This window comes from Macadamia integrifolia, chromosome 7, assembly GCF_013358625.1.
Source record: "Macadamia integrifolia cultivar HAES 741 chromosome 7, SCU_Mint_v3, whole genome shotgun sequence".
Classification (NCBI taxonomy): Eukaryota; Viridiplantae; Streptophyta; class Magnoliopsida; order Proteales; family Proteaceae; genus Macadamia; species Macadamia integrifolia.
Window position 1 is genome coordinate 17796164 of NC_056563.1, and position 22962 is coordinate 17819125.

At 38.6% G+C, this 22962-nt stretch overlaps 2 protein-coding genes across 4 annotated transcripts in view; both read left to right on the plus strand.

Annotated features, from left to right (window-relative positions):
- The window catches only part of LOC122083447, a 41380-nt gene extending 26902 nt beyond the window's left edge, over positions 1 to 14478 (plus strand). For 2 of the 3 annotated variants that reach the window (XM_042651257.1, XM_042651259.1), the window contains 2 exons: positions 1783 to 1924; positions 13974 to 14478. In XM_042651257.1, the coding sequence (XP_042507191.1) occupies positions 1783 to 1924; positions 13974 to 14134 (303 nt within the window). In that variant the 3' untranslated portion in view covers positions 14135 to 14478. The remainder of the gene's footprint in view (positions 1 to 1782; positions 1925 to 13973) is intronic. The other variant, XR_006141655.1, reaches the window with a different exon arrangement.
- A 757-nt stretch (positions 14479 to 15235) lies between these two features.
- Positions 15236 to 16181, plus strand: LOC122084788 (multicystatin-like). The gene has a single exon (XM_042653218.1). The coding sequence runs from the start codon at positions 15236 to 15238 to the stop codon at positions 15860 to 15862; it is 627 nt and encodes a 208-aa protein (XP_042509152.1). The 3' UTR covers positions 15863 to 16181.
- The last annotated feature ends 6781 nt before the right edge of the window (positions 16182 to 22962 follow it).

Sequence of the window (22962 nt, forward strand, 5' to 3'; positions counted from 1 at the left end):
TTTCTGCTGCTGCTCTGGATCATTGGATACGGTGGAGGATTAATTTAATTCCTCCTACATACCCTTTACAGTGCTATTGAAAGTCAGTATGAACTCATCCTCACATAAATTAATACAATCTGAAAGTATTCTTATTTTCAGAATACATATTACGCAATACCTCTAGATACTGTAACTAAAGAGTTACATTAGTGCTGCTATACGGCTCCATGCTATTCTGGAGGCCAGGACATGATTAAATAGCTTTCTTTTTTCCACTCATTGATGATATTGAGCAAGAACTGTAATAAGATACTTCAATAATTATCCTTGGTTAGTTTTGGGCCAAAGGGAGATAATTAGCCCCATTCACTTGAGAAAGCAATGCACATACAAACTTCTTCTCACAACCGCAAGTGCTGATTCTTTGTTTTTTTTGGTAGTAAAATATACATATTTTTGAACCACGAGCATGATAATTTCTATTGATCCATAGAAGTTTACCAGAATTACTTACTGCATAAATATGATGACAGTTGTATAGCTGATTGATCCTAGAGAGGTAAAATCCTACTGTTCATGTGAAGCACTAGGCTAAATGCGCAATTGAATATCCTTATGCCACCACAGCAAGAGCTTGAGCATATTAATTATATATTGGAACTGTTTAGCCAAATGTATAAACACCTGAAAAAATTCTAAAGATATAAAAAGACCCTACAAAAGACCACATTTCAGTACCACTGAATCAATTCAACCACAGATAGTTGATTGCGAGTTGATAAAAAGCCTTGTACCACTCCACAACAAGACCATAAGGATGGATACTTTATTTTGGAATCAATCAGCCAGATATGTATGCACATGGACAAATTCCTATGATACAAAAATGCTCCATTTCAGTAACCATGAGACCTGTTAAAATTACAGGAGGTAGATTACTATTACAAATAAGAGACCAAGGATTGAACACATAATGCCACCACTAATTCCAAGAATCATTCATAGTCTATATGACGCCGCCAAGATCCCCTTCTCTTCATATTGGAAGAGAAAAGTATCGTCATCACACAAGAGGCCAAAGAGACCTTGTAACCATGAAGGCTGTAAGCATAATTGCACACAAGTGTCTCAGCCCATATGACAAGCCTTACATTTTACATAAAAAATGGTGGAACGAAAGAAAGAAAAACCAAGAACAATAAGAATGATGACAAAATTGCAATGTTGTCACCATTATCACACACTTAAGCGTAATCTCAGCCCATGTGACAGCCTTACATTTTACATACAAATGGTGGCAAGAAACAAAGAAAAACCAAGGACAATAAGAATTGTGACAAGATTGCAATGTTTCTCAAATACCACATTTTGAAATAATCAAAGATGGATATTAGTGTGAAGGAAGAAGAGAGAAGACAAGAAATTGTAGAAGATGAGAGGACAAAGTGTGATAAGATCAGTTTAGTTGACTTGTACCCTACCCTTATATTATGGTGATAATATGAAGAAAAAACACTGATTGTTGAACATATTTATATACTAATGAAAATATAATTTCTGTATCCAAATTATCTATCTCTGCATCCAGGTTGATTACCTTGTTATAAAGGATGCCTTGGTTGTGCAATTCTCCAGCTGACAAAGGCTGTTTGGAACTTCTTTCTATTGTGGGATAGCAGTTGCATTGTAATCATTTGAACTGATCTAAACTAGTTTTTGTACCATTGATATGTGGGTAAAAAGCTTAGTTTTGAAATTTTTTTTGATAAAAAATGGGTCTTTTACATCTTACATCATCAGGCTTCCAAGGATGAATTGTTGCAGACTCATATTATCAACTCTCTAAGATGGGCTGAGAAACAACCTTCCTTAGGTTGTGATGAAGCTTTTTTTCCACTTTTACCCGAGCGAATGTCTTTTGTGGCATTCCAACCTGTTTCAGGTACAGATTAGTCAATGCTTCTTTTCTCTCTTTTGCAATGTAATATGAATGCATTACATCTTTCATCAGGTTTTGTTTCTAACATTATCAGATTGGTTACACATAGCACTAGACAATCCCCTTCCAATTCTCTCTTTTATATCATTATATGTTTGTATTGGTATTTGAAATTCTTTTCTGATGTTCTTGTGTTGGAATTATTGTTTTTTTTTTTTTTTTTTTTCTTCCAGTTCCTCCTCCCTCCCTTTTTAGTGGGGGTTGCCATAGATCAGAGAATCTTCCATTTCAAGATTTTCTTGTTGATCGATTATCAGATTGGTTACACATAGCACGAGACAATCCCCTTCCAATTCTCTCTTTTATATCATTATATGTATGTAGTATTCTTTTCTGATGTTCTTGTGTTGGAAGTATTGGGTTTTTTTTTTCTTCCAGTTCCCCCTCCCCCCCTTTTTAATTGGGGGTTGCCATAGATCAAAGAATCTTCCATTTCAAGATTTTCCTGTTGATTGATTTTGAGGAATGAATTGGTCTGTTAGTTGACAGGCCATCTTTATTTATAATGAGTGAAAAGTAGGTACAAGTATAATTATATCCCTATGAACTGATTTACCCTTATACCCATATTTCACCCATCATCACAACACTCCCCCTCAAGTTGGTGCATAGTTATCACACATGCCCAACTTGCACACTATTATTTACTACCTAAACCTTAGTTAAAAATCAGCTATCTGGTCACCCGATTTGACGAAAGGAACACAAATCAACCCTTGACCCAATTTTTCCTTGATGAAATGATGATCGATCTCAACATGCTTCATAAGATCGTGCTGAACCGGATTATGAGCAATGCTGATTGCAGACTCGCTGTCACAATACAACATCATAGGAAAGGGAATAGGAAGGTCCAAATCTTCCATAAGACCTTGAAGCTAAATCAGTTCAAAGATCCCATGAGACATGGTGCAGAAGTCAGCTGCAGCACTGGAAAGAGCAACGACTGCTTGTTGCTTACTCTTCCAAGAAACCAAATTTCTGCCAACAAAAGTACCATGCCTATTGGTAGAGCACCGATCATCTAGAGAACTAGCCCAATCAGTATCAATGTATGCTCCTACTCTAAGATGACCGGGAGAAGAAAGAAGAATCACCTTTCCCAGAGCAGAATTCAAGTAACATAAGATCTGATGCACAACCTCTAAATGTGTGGAATATGGATCATGCATGAACTGACTCACCAAGATTACGCTGAAATTAGTATCTGGACAAGTATGTGCTAAAAAAATGAGTTTCCCACCAAATGCTGATATTAGCCCTTATCCACTGGATCACCATTCTTACTACAGAGGTGGACATTAGCCTCAAGGGGTTTGTCAGCTGATTTGCAAGCTAACATACCAATTTCAGACAAAAGATCAAGAGTATACTGCCTATGGGATAGAAAAATACTCTTAGATGAACGAGCAACCTCAATGCCAAGAAAGTAGCGTAGCTTACCTAGGTTCTTGATCTCGAACTCCTGATCCATGTAAGTCTCTAGGCAAGAAATTTTCTCCGTTTCATTCCCAGTGACCACAATTTCATCATCGTACATTATGAGGATCTCAATCTTGGAACCAGATCGCTTGATGAATAGGGAATGATCAACTTTGCTTTGGGTGTAACCTACAGACACCATAATTTTGTGGAATCTCCCAAATCAGGCACGTGGGGACTGCTTCAACCCCTATAGATCTCACTTGAGCTTACAAACCTTACCCTTGGTCTCAAGGCACGAGAATCTAGGAGGAATGTCCATATACACTTCCTCTGTCTATTCACTATGGAGGAAGGCATTCTTGACATCCAGTTGTTGCAAATGCCAATCAAGATTTGCTGCACAAGAGAGTATCACACGGATGTTCATTTTTTCCATAGTAGCAAATGTCTCTTGGTAGTCTAGGCCACGGGTTTGAGTAAATCCTCTAGCAACCAACCTCGCCTTGTTACCTTTCTACAGCTTCACAATAAAGACCCACTTGCAGCTGACTCTCCTTTTTAATGGATGAAGAGATACCAAGTCCCAGGTGCCATTCTTTTTTAGAGCTTACATCTCATCATCCGTGATTGCTTTCCACCGTGGCTCTTTGATAGTGTCTTGCCAATGCTGAGGAATGGAAACATAAGACGAAGAGGACACAAAACTTAATATGAAGGGGAAATGGAGTTATACAACACCACCTTAGCAATAGGGTGTTGTGTATAAGCTCTTGTTCCCTTCCGAATAGCAATAGGGAGATCAAGTGAAGGGTCAGAAAGTGAATCAGAAACAATAGGACTACCATAAACAGTATTACCTGAGAGAGGGATAGAACCTGGATCATAAGCAGTATTATCTGAGGGAGGGATAGAACCTGGATCAGGAGATGGCAGTTGGTTGGGTGGTGCTGTTGTGGTGGTGTTTATTTGCTATTCATGATTCCAATGGACAGAAACTTTTATGGATTGAACATACATAGGCTTAACTGGTGTCTCCCCCTAAATAGGAACACTCGGAGCTATCTCAAAGAGAGGAACTACCAAGGCACATCTTCACGAAACAAAGAATTCCCCCGATGATGTGATGCCGGAGAGTATTACACAGCAGACTCATGAAACACATCATCCATAAACACAAGGAGCCGGCGAGAAGGTGACGTAGATAAGTCACTTAATGGGCTTATTTTATATGAAATAAGCCTTGGGTTGGGTTATGTATGTGTTGGGATGATGTAGATGTCTTGGCTTGGACCGAACCAACCCACTATGGAGGCCTAAGCCAAGTTGCAACCAACCCAAACTGGGGTTTTGGATTGGTAAGAGTTTGTAGTTGATAATTAGGGAAGGAATCTTAGTATATTTGATTATCTTTGTTTTAGAAGTAGATATGTAGAGGTTTCTTTTGGAATTAGCTAGTTTCTATTTTTAGAGTAGTTTCTTTTCAAGTAGTTTCTTTTTTTTTTTTTTTTCGTTAGAAGATCAGAATTTCTATTAAAATAGAGAAAAAAAGAAAAATATGATATAGCCTAAGAACCAGAAGCGAGCCTCAACCTTCGGCATTGCCATCAACAGAGGCTCACTACTGCTATCTTATAAATCTAAATCTCATTCTTCCTGCCTCAGAAGAGGTCCCAGTCTTGGCTGCTTCTTTAGCCAAATAATCCACAATCGGATTAGCTTCCTTGTAACAATGCGAGATCTTCCAAGTAATGCTATTTAAATAACTGAGAAGGTGGCTCCATTCCTGACAAACAAACCATGGAATAAGCCTATGGTGGAAAAGGCCAACCGTTGCAGAGGAATCAGACTCAATCCAAAGGCGATTAATATTCCTATCGCGAGCAAGAGAAATCCCCTTAATTATACTCTGAATCTCAGCCGTGAAACTGTCAGTGACACCTAGAAAAATATGATAGCTGAAAAGCATTTTACCATCATGATCTTTGAATTCACCTCCCCCTCTTGCACGCCTTAGATTGCCCAATGAGCAGCCGTCTGTGTTTAGTTTCACCCAACCATGCATGGGCTTGCACCAGTGAACTTCCAAGATGGGAATTGAGCCCTGAGAGGACGTAGAGAGTTGCAATCTTCTGCACAGGGTAATGTCATTAACAGATTTGGGATAAAAATTCCGACTGCTACATATAAAGTGGATGTCCCCTTTAATATTGTTAAAAATCATGTCTAAGCTTCTTTTCATCCCTTCAAAGCACCTTTGGTTTCTTTCTTGCCAGATTGCAGCTAGAGAAGAGAACGAGGCCGTCACCCAAGCCTCTTTGAGGGGCCAATTTTTTGCCTTGTTTTTCCACCAAGACACCAAATCAGTTATTGAAACTTTAGAAGACCATGTCAAGTTAAAAATACCAACAATCATTCTCCATAAGTCAGAGGAAAAACTGCAATCAAGAAACAAGTGGCATATGGATTCAGAGCAAGAGCCACATAGGTCACAGCGAGATGGTAATTGGATACCCTTTGCTTGAATTTGGTCATCAGTCAGGATTTTCCCATGGATCAAGCGCCAGCCTAGAATGTATAGTCTTGGGGGACTATGCTTGCTCCATACAAAAGAAGACCAAGGAACCTTGGGTGTAGTGGATCTCAAGCCATTCCATACTGAATTAACTAAGAAGGTCCCCATAGGGTCTATGCTACACACGCATCTGTCCTCAATAGGGAGAGAGGGCAGATTGATATCCTTTATCCTTTGGAAGATCTCTGCAAGAAAATTAGATTGCACTGGAGGCAGCACCCAAGAACCATCAACAATAAAGTCGGCCACAATTTGATCAAGGTTTGAGAAAAGCCCTTTGTTCAACTCAGAGAGAACCCCTATGGGTTTAGGCCCAAGCTAGTTATCGTTCCAAAAATTTATTTTCCTTCCATTGCCAATGATCCATCTCTCATTGTCCAAAATAAATCTCCACATTTTTTTTATACCCGGCCAAATGGAAGAGTGCCCATAAGAGCGTCTAAGAAGGCCTGAGCGAGATAAAAATCTTGCTCGGAGCAATCTGCTCAGCTGGGAATCTTCTGTCTTGATCGACCACGCTAGTTTGGCAATTAGTGCCATATTAACCTCATGCAGCCTTTTGATGCCAAGACCCCCCTCATCCTTGGGTTTACAAATCTTATCCCATTTGACAGTGGTAGCCTTGGAAGAGTCTACCTCACCAGTCCATATAAAATTTCTCATCCACTTTTCAAGATTACTGATAAAGGGAGCAGGCCACCAGTAAACTGAAAAACTGTGCAATGTCATTCCAGAGATGACAGAATTTACAAGTTCAACTCTCCCTGCCATGGACAAAAGCTTGCCCTTCTAGCTAGCCAGCTTGGCTCTAATTTTGTCCATAATAGGGAGAAGGGGATCTCTTTTCACTTGGCCTTGGAAGATCTCAACGCCTAGGTATTTTGTTGGGAAGTTGCAGCAAGGAATAGCCAACTCTCCTGCAATCCACTGCTTTGTTACAGAAAGAATTTTCCCTAAGAACAACTTGCTTTTCTCTAAATTAAAAAACTGCCTAGAGCATTTTTGATAGATAGCAAGGAAAGACTTCAAATTTCTAATTTACCTCTTAGAAGCATTCATGAAAATGAAGACGTCATCTGCAAACAAGAGATGAGTAGGGACATCAGCACCACGAGGACCCGACAGAGGCTTTATCTCAGATTTAGCAGCTAAGTCACTCATGTCACGGCAAAGGACCTCTTAGGCAATAATAAAAAGGATGGGGGAGATGGGATCTCCTTGACGAAGCCCTCTGCTGGCTTCAAAAAAATCCACAGGACCGCCATTCAGGAGCACTGAAATCCTGGCCAACCGAAGTAAGGTATGAATCCAACCAATCATTTTCCAAGTATTTTCTATTAATTGTTTTGATTTTCCTTTATATTAGAATGTAATCGATGGAGTAGTTCAGATTTAGAGTATGAAGTTTAAGTGGAATAATTTTCGAGACCCTGCGTGACTTTGGCTTTGTGTGATTTCCCTTTCCATCTTCTGTTCTTCTTCTCCTTATTAGTCTTTCTCTTTCTGGTCAAACCTCTGTTTTTGGGAGACAGTTGCTGCCCTAATCAGATGGATCGATCTCCCTCACCTTTGATCTATTGGAACTGAAACTCCAGTCAAGGGTTCTCTATCCTTGGGTGACTCGAACCTAAAATTTCAGCTCCAAAGTCCTCATCTGTGGTGAGATATTCAAACTGAACCAAAGCTGCACTAGTATCAACCTCCTGGAGAAATTTCAGAACTTGAGTACTTGATAAACACTTGCTGTTTGCATCAATTGGCTGTGAGAATCAAGAGATACTTGTGCTCCGATTCTCCACTGGTAATTTCAGACCAATCCGAGACCAAACCAGTAAGTTCTCCCTCTCAATGCCTTGCTTGTCCCTGGTTTCTGGTTTTGATGCAAGGTTGAAGAAGAATCGTGAGTTGCTGTTTTAATTCCCTATTTTCTGATTTCCTGTTATACCCTTCCTTTTACCTTGAATTCTCTCATGTCCCATACTTTTATTTTGCTTCCTAATTTATCCCTACTCAATAATTACTAATTCCCTCTAGGTCCTATCTCCCAAGTAGTTCATTCTCCTTATAACTTCTGTTTTATTACAAGACTGCCATTGTACTCATTATTTGAGTGTTTATAGTGAAATTAAGCCTTGTGAACATTAGAATTTTTATCAAACTGCCACTACGTCTTGATTATTAAGTTCTCTCATTCAGGTGGGCCCATAAGCAAACCGAACAGGGTTTTTGAACCCCGGTCATGCATCATGGGCCTTTGATCCCTTGGGTTTTCTTTGTGATAGGCCATTTTAATGGACCTAAAATATGGGTAGAAAGTAGGAAAACGAGATTTTAATTCATTATTTTGGTTACGAGTCCTTTTTTGAATGTATTCTCTTTGTTATTTCGATAGGTTTCCCAATTAGTTAAGGATTGTGTCAGGCATTTCCTTTTTAGTGTTTGAGTCTATTTTGAGTCTTCCCAATTTGTTATTGTAGTGTTAGTCTGTTAGACCTTTCCTATTTAGTGTTTGAGTTTGTTATTTCAGTTTCCTAGTCAGTTCTGGCGATAAAGTTATACCCGAATTTATAAATGAAATTGCAGCTTTGTGCTCCCAAAATTTTGAGAGAGAATTTCTTAAACAACTGAGATAGCTGTGGGTGAGAGGCCCTGGCTGAGATAGCCATCCCACCCACATCTATCCTATCTCTATCCTTCGTCTTTTTTTTTTTTCCATCATCTTAGTTATCAAACAACGAGTAAGTATTGGTTTTCAAGTTTTCCTTGAATTGATTCAAAGTATTCTAGAAGTTTGGATGTCACACGTTTTTTTAGATTAAGCAATTCAGACTTTTGATCGAACTCAAATTTTGACTAGGCACTCAAGAACCCGAATTTGGAAATTGTTCAATCCGGGTCCTTTCTGATGACTTGATCTTGAGATAGTTGCAAAATACCAATTCTGCCTTCCTTTCTCAAGTTATGGAAAAAAAAAGTTAATGTTTCTTGTTAAAATAGCTATTGTTTTGCTTCCGTTTATTGATTCAAGTTAAATTTTGAAATCAGAGATTGTTTGCACTTTATTACCTTAATTTCTTAACCCTAATTTTGGGCTGAAAATTATTGTTTTTCCCCTCACAGTTATTTGTTTTGTCAATTAGCAACTATTTTGATTCTTTCAAATATACATTAGAAGGAGGATGGTAGCACCGGTAACCTTTCTGGGTAGTAGAGTAGCCAATGAACACGCAGTTAAGACCCGGGGTCCGACTTGCCATGGATATGGTGATTCCGGACAATACCTTGGGAGGAACAAGAAAAATGGAGGAACTTTGGAGGGTAATACTAGGAGCACGAAAGTCAATTACACAAGTAGGAATCCGATTGATAAGATATGCAGCAGTAAGGACAACATCAACCCAAAAATAAGGAGGGGCATTCATCTCAAAGAGAAAACATGAGCCAGTTTGAGGAGATGTCTATTCTTACGCTCAGCCACACCGGTTTGAGGTGGTCTAACGCAACTTCTTTAGTGAATGATCCCATGGGCAAAAAGATAGGACTGGAAAGTCCCTTTAGTATCCTCGGTACCATTGTCACTTTAGAGGATCTTGATGGTCGCATCAAACTGGGTGAGAACCATACGGTGGAAAAGTTGGAAACAATGGAAAACTTCACTCGTGGCAAAATAGATAAATCCATGTATGGAAATCAATGAATTTATCAAACCAATGATACCCAAAAATGGAAGTAAAACGGGCAAGGCCCCATACATCAGAATGTATTAACATTAAAGGTAAAGGACTTCTTTTATTAATACCAGAATAAACAGAGTAAGTTTGCTTTGCCAAAACACAGGCATCGCAAAAAAAATCCCGGTTAGTACAATTATGAAATAAAGAAGGAAAATCCTATTTAGAGAGCTAATAGGCGGATGTCCTAAATGTCTATGCCAGAGGAGTAACTCAGAAGCAGAAGCGGAAGGGGAGCTAGTCTGATGAGCCTGAACAACTGAAGAATTCCTAGTATTAGTGTCCAATAAATAAAGACCATCATGCAACCTACCAAAACTAATCGTTTTCTCCATTACCAGATCCCGAAAAACATAGTGAGATAGAAAAAATATCACTTTACAATTCAGATCATTGGTAAGACGACTAATGGAGAGAAGATTAGTGAAAAAATCTGGAACATGTAGAACCAATGATAAAGATAAGGTAGGTGAGCAAAGGATTGCACCCTTTTCAAACACAGGGAGAGGGAACCGTCAACAACCTTAACCTTGGCCTTATCTGAACTGGGAGAATACTGTAAAAAACTGACTTGATGAACTAGTCATATGATTAGTGGCACCAGAGTCAATTATCCAAGGATGAGTGACAACCGATGCAAAGTGACCACCAGAAGCAATACCTCATGGTGCAAGATTGGAGTCGGAGGAAACCAGAGTGGTCGTGGATGCAGTGGCAGGCGCAACAGAAGAGCAAGTCATAGACAGCATGCGGCGGAACATGTCAATCTTGTCCTGTGAAAGGGACGAACCAGCAATAGCAGTACTAGTAGGAGCAGGGACAAGGTCTAACCTCTCCGTATGATTAGCAGCCTAGAGGACTTGCCACAACCATGGCCTTTGTTGGAGGATGCAGGGTGAGCATGTAACTTCCGGTGGAATTCCTTGGTGTGACGCTCTTTCCCACAGTAGTCACATCGAATAGGTTTCTTGTTAGAGGTGGAATGATCTGCAGAATGGGTAGTACCTGTGTGGGATGGAGAATGAGACCCAGAGAATAAAGCTGATCGATCCAGATTAGCAGATGTTGGCGGTAACATATTACCCCGGTAGCTGTCTTCTAACTGAACCAATTAATAAGATTGCTCCAAGGTGGGAAAAGGATCATAGCTAAGCACTTGAGCCTGATCGTACTCAATGTTCAGCCCAGCCAAAAAATAATTAACACGAAAGGGATCCTGTTGCTTCCTGTAGCTGGTAGCATCATCAGGACATTTAGGCTATTAGGTGTCATAAAATCAAGTTCCTGCCATAATGTATGCAATGCAGTATAGTACTAGGACAAATTGAGAACCTTCTGCATGGAGTTGTGGAGACATTTATGCAAATCAAACATTTGGGCAGCATTCCCAACCTGAGAATATGTGTCCTTTGCAGTGTTCTACATCTTGGAAGCAGTATCCAAGAGAAGGTAACCAATAGCAAGCTGTGGTTGCATAGAGCTCAGAAGGAAAAACATCACCATCGAGTCCTCAGAATTCCACTTATCCTGGGATGGACCTTTAGAGCTAGAGGCAAGAGCAGATCTCTCAAGGGATGGTGCAGTTGCCATGGTCACCCTGTTGGTCGCACTTCGAAAATAGCCACCAACTTCATCTAAAGATAAAGGATGATTAACCCAAGATTTGCACCCAGATTGATTCATATTCCAGGTTCAAGCCGCCATGATCAAGACACGGCCTTTTTCAAATGTTCTGTAGACCTTCACCTTATCCTCAAGATTGGACAGCTGGAGGTCCCTATGGTGGTCACTCTAGACCAACAATTGTGTTATACTACTTAGAGATAGTCCTGTCTCCAGTTTCATTGTAATAATCCTTTGGAGGATTTGGTATACTGTAGTTAAGTGCCTGAGTCACCTGCTTGGTAAAAAATCTTAGCAACACTATCCCAAATATCGTTGTTGTCTCCTCATAAATCTCTTACCAATCTTAGGTTTCATAGAAAAAATCAACTAGGTTATAACAAATGAGTTCTACATCTCCCATTTCTGATATTTTGGATCACTTGAAAGAGGAGCCTTATTACCAGTATTGTAACCTAATTTCCCCCTACTTCACAGAGATAGCTTTGGGAAGTGAATCCAATCCAGATAGTTGGTGCTGTCCAACTTAACAATGGATATCTGGTGGTTAGGTTTTCAAAGGTAATCTGACTGGGCTTGGCAATACTCAAACTACCAGCTGAGGTTCCCTAGGACCACTGACCTCTGAAATTTTTTGAGAACACACTTGGGAAGCTGGTTGAAAACCCAAACCAGATGAGGAGTAGTCTCTACCTAAACAATCCTTCCCAGCACTCGCTCAACAATTCCATCAAGTAAACAGTTCACAAAAAAACTTGAAACTTCCATCAAATGTATATTTCAGGGTGTGGGTTTCATCCTATCACAACTCACAAGCCCCAAATAATATAACTCACTAACAAATAGCACTAGATTGCCTTGAGCTCAACATTCAAGATGAAAGAACAACAAAAGAACAAAAAATGGCGGTACTGTGGGTTGTCATAGAAATGAGTTGCAAACCAAGGACTCACTTTCTTTGCAACCGAGGCGTTGGGGGCTTGATAGAGGACCCATTAGCGACTCCAATGGGCCTGGTACCAACTGCATCTGAGCCTTGATCAGCCCCTAGTTCTGATTTTTTTTTTGTATTGTTTTTTGTTTTGTTTTGTTTTGTTTTTTCATATATCTATCTTCTCAGCTTCAAAACTCCATCAATATGTCTTCTAGTTGATGGCTAAACAACTTGAACAACTCTACTTACATGATGCAACCTCTGTTGGAGCCCTCGACTCATCTAGGGTTCCAACAAGAGGCACAGTGAAGAGGGAGGTTGCTGGCCGACTCTCAAACCTTGCTCTGATACCAAGTTCTAAGTGATAAAAGTGAAAAAAAGGAAGATAGGAGAAAAGGAAGAAGAAGAAGAGAGTGCATGGAATGCTTGGGCAAGAAAATAGATTTCTCTCACTATATTTACGAACTTGCTTATAACATGTAAAATTACATCAATACCTACGTTACTGACATAAGAGAACCTAGGGAGGTAATAAAAGGTAAAAATACAAACTTATAACGAAGTACCCTTAATACCCTTATTACAAGAACTCTAACATCTTGATGGTGTTTGTTGATTGACATTGAGGAAGATGATGAACACCACATCAGGAAAGCCAGTTCCATTCCCTTTGAACTTTGGGGGGTTCCTCTTTCTATGTTGGTGTTTGTAGCTGGCAGTGATTTTTTTTTTTATTATTATTATTATTATTATTTTTTTTTTTTTAAGTTGTAACTTATAATTATTGCTGGGAATGCTAGCCATTATTTTTCCTGATAATTGTCGAGATACGATCTTCATAGTGGTAAGACATGGAGTTAATTAGGACAGGAAGCATCTGTAAATATTTATCCTTATTAAGGTAGGTATATGAATAACAATTTAACCGCAATTACATGTTCTTGCATAATTTCTTGGGGATTACAATCTACAACAACTAGAAAGCCAAGGAGATTAATATTTTAATTACCGACTTCTGTATGATGTGACCTTAATTGTTGCTATGGTTCTGGGCTTTATGTTTCCCATAATTCCCTTCTAACTTGCTCATGATAGGCTCTTCCTTGCATATCGATTCTGAGAACCACATCTTAATGGAAGATTAATGGAATAATAATAAATGAAGACTGTCAGAAATGCTAGAGCTGCCACTCATGAATGAGTGATAAATGACAATGCTCTGGTCGCTTCCTTGTAAATACATTTGCTGCATATGTAAAGCCACTCCCTTTAGTCCTTTACTTTCAGAAACACCATTAAAAAAACTTATGCTACAACTCATTAATAATGAGCTATAGCACCGTAATTCCTCAGATTGTGAAATTCTGGAGGGATTTTGAGCTTTGGTGATTCCAAGAAATCCCTTATTCTGAACCAAATGGAGAGCTGGACTCTCCCTTGCATTTATCATTTGTTTATTAAAATGGTTAGCTTGAAAATAGAGGAAACATTGTTTTTTCGAATGATGCTCTGGATTTTGGTCTCTGCAAACAGCGTTCCTTGATCCTCCATCTGCATGATTTAAAGTAGACAAGTTACCAAAAAAAAAAATGACAAATATGTTTAATTTTTTGACATTGTCGTGACTGCCCTCTATCATGTAAATTGTGTCTAAACTGTAATATTATGAAAATTGTGTTTGACAATGCTGTGGTGCTACTTTGACAGGATCAAGTGAATCAGAATTACTAGCATTGCAGAGAGAGAAACTAAGGGCAATGGAAATCAATGTAACATCAGAGAGGTTGGAGAACTCAATAAAATTGGTTAAACAGAACATTTCCGTGGTTGCGGCTAAGCTGGCTATTCAATCTTTAGAAATGCAATAAGCTACAGGGTAATGGAAAGGGGAACCATTCTATCTACTTTTATTGTTGTTCATGTCAGGCTAGATGTTGAAGCATGGATATGGCAGGGTAAATATGTGTTTATGCATGTCTTATTATTTATTTCTTTTTTTCTTTTGGTAATTCACAATCACTATGAAATGCAATATTAGGTTATGCATCTGAAGTTCAAATGTACTGTAATGACTGTTATGCCAGGTTTCGGACAATGGGCTCCTCATTTGATCCACTTGGATTGCTACATGTCAACTTTGGTGAATCAACTTAACCATGTGGTTCACCTTGTATTGGTGTTTAATGTCTTCAATCGTGTTTTCTACCTTAAATGCTCTTTCCCGTATCATGTGGTCTCTATTTAGCTCTTAAATTAGCCTGTCCAGATAGACATACATTCATGAGAGTTAAGAGAGAAATTTCCTCTCATAGCCAGATAATTAGCAACTCTATACAAGAAAATTATGAGCAGAATTGATACAACATTCATAAAACAACTATTGTTATTTAACCCTAGGATGGAGTGGTGAACGTTCTAAACCGGCGGAGGAAAACTCTCCTTCTATTTTTATGAAAAGTTATGGTACAATCAGATTCCAATTAGAGCAACAGAATCCAATTAGAGCAACAGAATGGAAGTTGACTGAAATGGTTGGTTCTACAACTTTATTCCCTTCATCTTACCCAATGTAACTATCAACTTATGCGCATATAATAGGAAAAAGAAAAAATTAGGTCGCTAGAAATGTGTAGAAGATATTCTAGACAGAATGAGACAATCCAATAGTACATTATCTTCGCTGACATTGAAATGATTAAGGGTATCGGATACTATAAATATCCATATTTTTTCTATTTTAAAATGGTTGATGAGGTAGAACCAGAATCCAATGAGAGCAACATTTGGAGGTTAGACTCAAAAAGGTTGATTCTACAACTTTATTCCCACAATAATACCCAATGAACTACCAACTTATGGCTGTCATCTTCTCTGGATATACTTGAATCCAGAGAAGAGAAGACACAGAAGAAAAAGAAGCTAAAAGAAAGAAGAAAAAAATCCATCTCTTTTCTTCTCTCCAATCTCAAATGGAAATTCTGTCACAGCAGGTTTCTGAAAGCCAATACATTGGTCGTGATAAACTGTCTACCATTTTCAGTGGTTGGCAGCCTATAATAGATGCAGAGAATCCCCATGTCCAAGGGCTAGGGCATTCTGCTGTCAAGGAGCACAACAAGAAGACTGGGCAACAACTAGTGTTCAAGCATGTGGTCATGGGTTGGACCCAAGTCGTCAGTGGAGTTAACTATCGGCTCATTATCAAGGCAGAGCATGGCTGCTTTCCAAATTTATATGATGCCATAGTGTATGAGCAGCCTTGGCAAGGGTTCAGGGAGCTCAAATCCTTCAAACCACTCTTTAGGGAAGAATGTAATAAGCCCTCAGTTGGTGGTTGGCAACCCATCAAAGATGTTACCAACCCTCATGTCCAGGAGCTTGGACAATTTGCTGTCACTGAGCACAATGGTCAGAGTGGGAAACACGTTGTGTTCAAGTGTGTTGTCATTGGTTGGACGCAAGTCGTCACCGGAGTTAACTATTGCCTCATTATCTTCGCAAAGGATGGATGTGAGCTGCAGCTATACGATGCCATCGTGTGGGAGAAGCCATGGGAGGGGTTCAGGCAGCTCATTTCCTTCAAACCAGTTGTTTGATAGTCTACTGTTTTGTGTTATAAATAAGAGAGCCATAGGTTGAGGTTCACTCTGGGCACCTCTAGTCCTTTGAGACTATGCATGCATGCCTTGTACTAACTAGTAGTTAAGGCAACAACATATGTTGCGTAATAAATAAGTAAATAAATAAATAGATAAATATTTGGGTATCAGTTGAATTCCTGTACGGTAAGGCCTCTATTTTCTCTTCCAAGCTTTTCTTACTAACAAAAATCAGCAATGAAGATTTGCATGGGGTGTCTTTCTTTTTTTTGTTGACAGAGAACTTATTATCAATGAAAAGGAATTTACAACACCAGGAAGAGCCACTAATTGAGAGTCAGCGGTCAAAAAGGGGGAGTTGGGGAAGGAAGCCCAAACGGTTCAACAGCCAGAGTTACAACCATGAGAAGCAAAACGATCAACAAGAAAGTTGGCTTCACGAAAGTTATGGATAAAAGTAATATGGTGAAACCAAGATTTCAGCAAACAACAATGATCAAAGTAATCCTCCATGGGGCTTCATGATAATTACCTTGAAAAAGATTAATGATCATCCAATTGTCCCCTTCCATGATGAGATTAAGAACTCCTTTAGGTATAGCCAAGATCATAATATGAAGAACTGCCAATGCCTCGGCCACATAAGAGAAAGTGTAACCAATATATTTTAAAAAGCCCCATAAAAATTGACCAGTTCAGTCTTGAACAACATTGCCAATCCCCGCAGTGCCTGGAGATCCCAAACAAGCACCATCCACATTCGCCTTTAAGTAATTTTCAGGTGGAAATTTCCAAGCGATGTGGATGGTAGAAGTAACGTGAAATTGCTTTCGAGTACAAGTGAAATACTATTTTGCAAAAAACTTGCTCGGTAATGAGATAGATCGGGGAGAATCACATACATCTTTGGAGATCTTATCATTGTAAGATAACCAAATGTGCCAGATAATACTCGCCATGAGAGCTTTTATCTAACTCTTGGTATATGAAGGGGCTCGACGACTGAGTAAAGACGTAATCCAATTATGAATGGAAGAATATAGAACATTGAGATGAGAGAAACCAATGCCAAATAGGTTTAGAGAATGGACAGAGAAGAAACGCATGATCACTTGTTTTCTCCTCTTGATAGCAGGGAGGACATATAGAATTCAAATTAAAAAGCCTTTTGGAGTTCAATAAACCAGCATGTGGGACTCTATCTAACATAAGCTTCCAAAGGAATACCCTTATTTTTGGGGTTGTAGAAATGTGCCAAAGCAGCTGCCAAATAGGATTTATAGGAGGCTTGGAACCATGTAGCGAAAGCCGGCACACTGAAGAGACAGAATTTTCCAGATGAAGTAGGCTTCCAAATGATGGAATCAGATGCAGAAGATATCGGAATAGGGATAATAGGTTCAGCTATCTCTGGAGGTCATCAAAAGTTGACAAGATTGGTATTCCAAGATTGGGAATAAAATTTTATAAAATTTGATACTGATGAAGGGAAGAAAGTCCTTGGCAAAGGGAAGGGAGCAGCTGGTGGGGCAAAATTGGGAATCCAAGGATCAGTCCATGGATTGACAGAATGCCCATGATCAACCCGATAATACATCCCTTTTAAGATAAGCTATTTCTGATGAAAAATCAACTTAAAACCCATGAAGCGTATGAAGGGCAGGCAGCATGAATACAATTAGCGGATAGAAAATACTTGCTTTTCATAAGACTAGCCCAAAGAGAATCAATTGAAGTAAGAAGTTCCCGTGCTTTTTTGGCCAGAAGGGCTGCATTCATATGACTAGATAACTTTATGTTGAGCCCACCAGATTTTTTAGAATTGCAAAGAGATTTCCAACTAATGGTTGGCACCAAGGATTGGTCACCATTAGACCAAAAGAAACAGACAACAAATTTTATCAATCTCTTGAAGAATTGATTCTGGGAGTTGGAAGCAAGAGATAAAATAATTAGCCATTGCTAAGAGAGTAGACTAGAAAGTGACTTTACCTGCTGCACTTGGGGATCTAGGCTTCCAAAACTGAGCTTTGAATTAATACGGGCCAACAGACCTTGACAATGAGATTTACTAATTCTTTTTCGGGAAAATTACTTGATTACCCATTTTTGGGTTTTACTTTACAAAATTACCCAACTTATGTTTGAGTTAACAAAAACACACAAATTCAGGTTTGGAGTTACAAATCTACCCAAAACAGTAACCTTCACCCAACTAAGGATGTATTTTACCAATTTTATCCCCAAACTACCCTCCACCTCTCCCTTCACAGATCACCTTTCCCTGTAACCACTCCGCACAACCCTACAAACTCCATCCCTGGCCTACCCCAGCACCACCCCACCTCCGCTATGCAATCCCGGCCCCCTCCCCCTCCCCCACCTACAAGTACCCTCCCTTGGCATGCTTGCCTAGAGCACATTCGATATCGAATCGTTGTTATTTGAAGCTCGACTGAAGATGCTACACAACAAAGTTGACTCGCGCGAGTGGGAGAAGATATATGAACTGAGATTGGGAGGATCAAGGGACGAGAGAGGGAAGAAGAAGAAGAAAAAGAATGAAAGGAGCGATGAGAAGATAGTAATTCATCCTTTCTTCTTCTCCTCTGAAATGAGAAGGGTTAAAGCTAGGACTTTTTTTTTCCTACTGTTTTAGGTCTGGTGAAGCATAGGTGAGGCTTTCAATGGAGAGAGAGGAGCACGAAGAAGATAAGACAATGGATGGAACGGATGGCTCCAACATCTCTCACCACATCTATTGCTCTACTTTTCTCGATTTCTTCAAGAGAAAAATTGAATGAAATGCGAATATGCGATTGATAATTTTGATGGTGTGTCGTATTGATTCCTTAATAACTAACTTGCAGAGCTTTTTGCAACAACATTCATCTCCATTTGCTCAAAATTTCAGACCAACATCCGATTTGCATTTGTCCCCCTTCTATATTGGTGAGTCTAATAAATAGAAAAACATATCCTCAGTTGCATTCAACATACTTGTTCTTTCTTGCTATCGATTCTTCAAATGATGATGTCAAGAGTGCTACTCTACAATAAGCAGAGCAACAAGTCGAGAGTCATGACTAACTGCTCTACATCACTACAACCATCTCCATTCCTTTCTGATCAGATCCTTGCAACACGCTCCCCTCCCACACTCTTACATTTACACTCAGCCCCTTAAGCAGACGAAAATGGCAGTAAGCGATTCATATCCGTGCCCAACGCAAGCTTCCACAATTGCAGACCCATTTTGGCAAATGATTTTGAGTTCGATTAGCAAGCTAGATTGAAAGCAAGAGAGAAATGTAAGAGCATTTTTTTATTTTTTCGTAGAAGGGTTTAGGGGTTTGGGGATTGTAATCGGAATGAAGAGAGACAGGGGAGCAACGATTGTTACTGGCAATGAGCAATGCCAATTTCTAACAATAACAGAAGGCGGGGGCAATGGATCCAGGGAGCGATGGGCGTTGCAGGAGGGTTGGGCAAGGTAGTTGCAAAGAAGATGACCGAACAAGGGGGAGGTGGAGTTAGTTGGGGGTAAAAAAGGCAAAAAAATTGGTCGTTGAATGGGGTTACTGTTCTGGGTATTTTTGTAAACCCAAACAGTAACTGGGTAATTTGGTAATGTGAAACCCAAATGTGGGTAATCAGGTAGTTCTCCCTTCTTTTTCCAACAAAGGGAATCCCAAGATACTACTCCCAAGTGAAGTTTAGAAGATATAAGGAATCATTGATGAAGAAGCCTCTTTGTGCCAACTGAGACAATGGGGCTGAATTGAGCCCTTGTTTTTTGGATACTGATGGCTTGCCCTGAATACACACAATATTGATTAAGAATACCCTGTAGAATTTGAGATTCTTGAAGATGGGTTTTGCCAAATAAAATGATGTCACTTCAAAAGCAATATGGGTAATAGATTTAGGACAAAATCATTCCAAAATAACCCCAAAATCATTAGAATTTAATAGGGAAGAAAAATTGTTCATTTTTCCCTTCAGTTGTGCTTTGATCAGCAAGAGCAACTAGTTTGGATCCCCTTAGAGCTGAAGCCAGATCAAGTAAGATCAACAAGAGTAACTGATTTAGGTCTCCTAAAAGCTGAAGCCAGATTAAGTAACCCTAAACAAATCTCAGAGATGAAACATACACACAAAAAACCAGGCTAGAAAATGCAATATGTCTATCTAGGAAATAGACTACACAAGAGTCACAAATATAACTACATTCCTATATTTTGGGCTAAGAATATACTGGTCCTCTTGCAAAACCAAATTTACTATAAAAATACAAATACTTTTGTTACCTCTGGGCATGAAAGCCTCTAGTTATTATTCTTTTCATACATGTATTTTCTTTAACTTGGGTGATATCGTCTTTGTGCTCATGTCACTAACTTTACTATGCTTGGAAAAACTATGAAAGAATAGGATGTGCCATTTCGGTGGATTCTATCCAATCCTTTCATAGCTTCCTAGAAATGTACTGTGCAACATAGCCTATGTAGAAGTTCACACCCAGTTTAATTCTAATATATTTATATATTTTAAGGTGTTCAAGCTTGACATGCAAGCACAGATTGAGATGAATATGAATTTCTTGCATACTTCAATCATAAATAATTTTTCAATATCATGGTAATGATAAATCAATGCAAAAAACTTAAAATAGTTTTGAAATAAATCGAAAAACGGGTTCCAAAACATTCATTTTTGCATTGAAAGCAACCTAGTATACTGAATTTATTCCATTGGTCGTGCCACGTAAAACAACTTAAGGTCCATAATTTTATCCTCCCACTTGGTTCGACTAGTCATAAATTAATCCATTTATTGGAACAAAAATTTGTTTATATGTCAAATACAGCAAAGCTTGTTCACATAGGCCCAAAACTAAATAAAACAAAGCATTTTTTTTTTTTATCAATTAATGTTTATAAATAGATTTTCAAAACAATAGAAGTATTTGATAATTTGGTATTGGTTTAATAAAAAAACAATATTAATCTAACCCAACCAATCCAAATTAATCCAATTAGATTGCAAAAATAACACATGAAATAAACCTATAATTTATGTCATAGTCATGTAACACTCATCCATCCTATTGTCATTGATCAATTGTTCAATGCCTTTTAGGGAAAAACTCTTTGCTTTAAAAGCATAATACTAAACTTTTGATTTTGTTTTTCTAGAACTGAAATCTAGGTCTTTGAGGTATATGTAGACCTCCATATCCTCAAGCCACTTTTAAAGACATATAGTTCAATGGTTCAATAGAAAGAAGAATAATTAATCCAACATACATTTGACACATATATATCATAAACATGTAATATCAATGAAATTATTAGCAATATTACATCACTAATCATTAGACATAACCAGAGTGTCAACCGCAACTACATTTTTAATATTTGGGTCTGGAACACACTGGTCCACTAAAAAACTGTAATAATTGCGGGAGCTCTTCAACTTTCGAAAATTACTACCACCTTTGGGTGAATAGCAATTTCGAGGTTAAGGTCTGCCTATAGTATTGCTTGCATTTATGATTACCTTTGATAATGTTGCCTTTGGACGAGCATTACCTAAGTTTATGCCAGTCATTTTCTTTTCCTTTGAAAACAAGAGAAAACCGTTGAGTTGCAGACCCATTGCAATAACCTTGAATTTTACTATTTTGGTGAATTCCATCCATTCCACTGCAATAGCTTGCAACCATACTTGGCAACTTAAATTTGTGGATTAGATTCATTACACTGTATATAAATATAGTCAATTAAAATAATTGCAAATAAAATTAAGGTCTTATACCAGACCTCAACGACATTTTACTGCTAGTATGCAAACCATAATACATCAAAGTTTTGTTCAAATTCATTGAATTAACAACGGTTTAGTAGAATAAATCAAATATATCCACATATACAAATTTTCCTCAAACTGGGTCCCTATGGTCACCAAAGATAGTCATATTTTATATCAAATTAAAGAGTATGGAAAAACGAATCCAATGTAAAAGACCGCATCCAAAAACTCATTTGTACAAATCCGTACAGGTAGTTTAAAGTATGCTTCCATATTTATTCTTTCCTCGGCTGTCGGATTTTGGTGACGCATGGCGACACGTTTAGAAGATTTCAATGACATGCTGCCTACCGTTTTGTTCGTCTTCTTGTCCCCTACAATTTTCATGAAGAAAGTTTTTTTATCCGAAACCTTTTGATGATGGTAAAATGATGATTTTCATGAATTTGAAACCCATACCCTATTACAAAATTGTTTTTCAGTTAATTTTTCTTGGTTCTTGCACCATAGGGTTGACTCTAATACCAATTGTTAGAGATTCTACTTCATAGAATCATATGAAAAACCTCGTAATGTTTAGAGTACAAGTACGAATCATAAAAGAGATTAACCACATACCTCTTGAGTGTGAGTGGAGTCCCTAAACCAAAAGCAGTGATAGCCTCACGAACAGTGATGAGGAATTACGCAATTGGATTCCCTTTACTGAGATCTTCTGCAACCTTTTACTCTAGGATTTCCTCTCTCTATGCACTTGCTCTTTGTGAGAAAGCAGTGCTTCTAATCAATAAATTGTGTAAGTAATGGCTACAGAGACCATCAGTATTCTATTTATGATAGAATTCCTAAAACACTATTCCACTTCCACAATGAAAAGGGCTAGGTATTTCCTAATCAGAGTGGGTCTACAATTGCTTGGGTCCAATAGATCAATTGGTATCAATTAAGCCCACATAAAAGTCCTAACAGATGAGTCTTATGATGGTGAAGGATTGTGCCTTCTCAAGGCTTTGGATCGAGTGTGACTCGTTAGCTGTGGTGGTGATGGTTTCGAAAGAGGTAGTTCCTTCATTTTTCCAGCAACAATGGTCTGTTGTCTAGCGATTCCTTCAGGAATTAGAGTGAAATATCACTCACTGCTTCAGGGAAACAAACCCGATTGCAAACCATTTGGTTAAGCCTACGACAAAATTTGAGGTGTCTAGTCCTCTTGCTAAGTGGCCTACCTCAATTCGGGCTTTCCTAAGTGATGACAATCTCTGCAGGCCACGTTTCAGGATGGA

What these genes read in the sequence shown, in the direction of transcription:
- LOC122084788 (XM_042653218.1), top strand. Translation starts at nt 15,236, where the DNA reads ATGGAAATTCTGTCACAGCAGGTTTCTGAAAGCCAATACATTGGTCGT.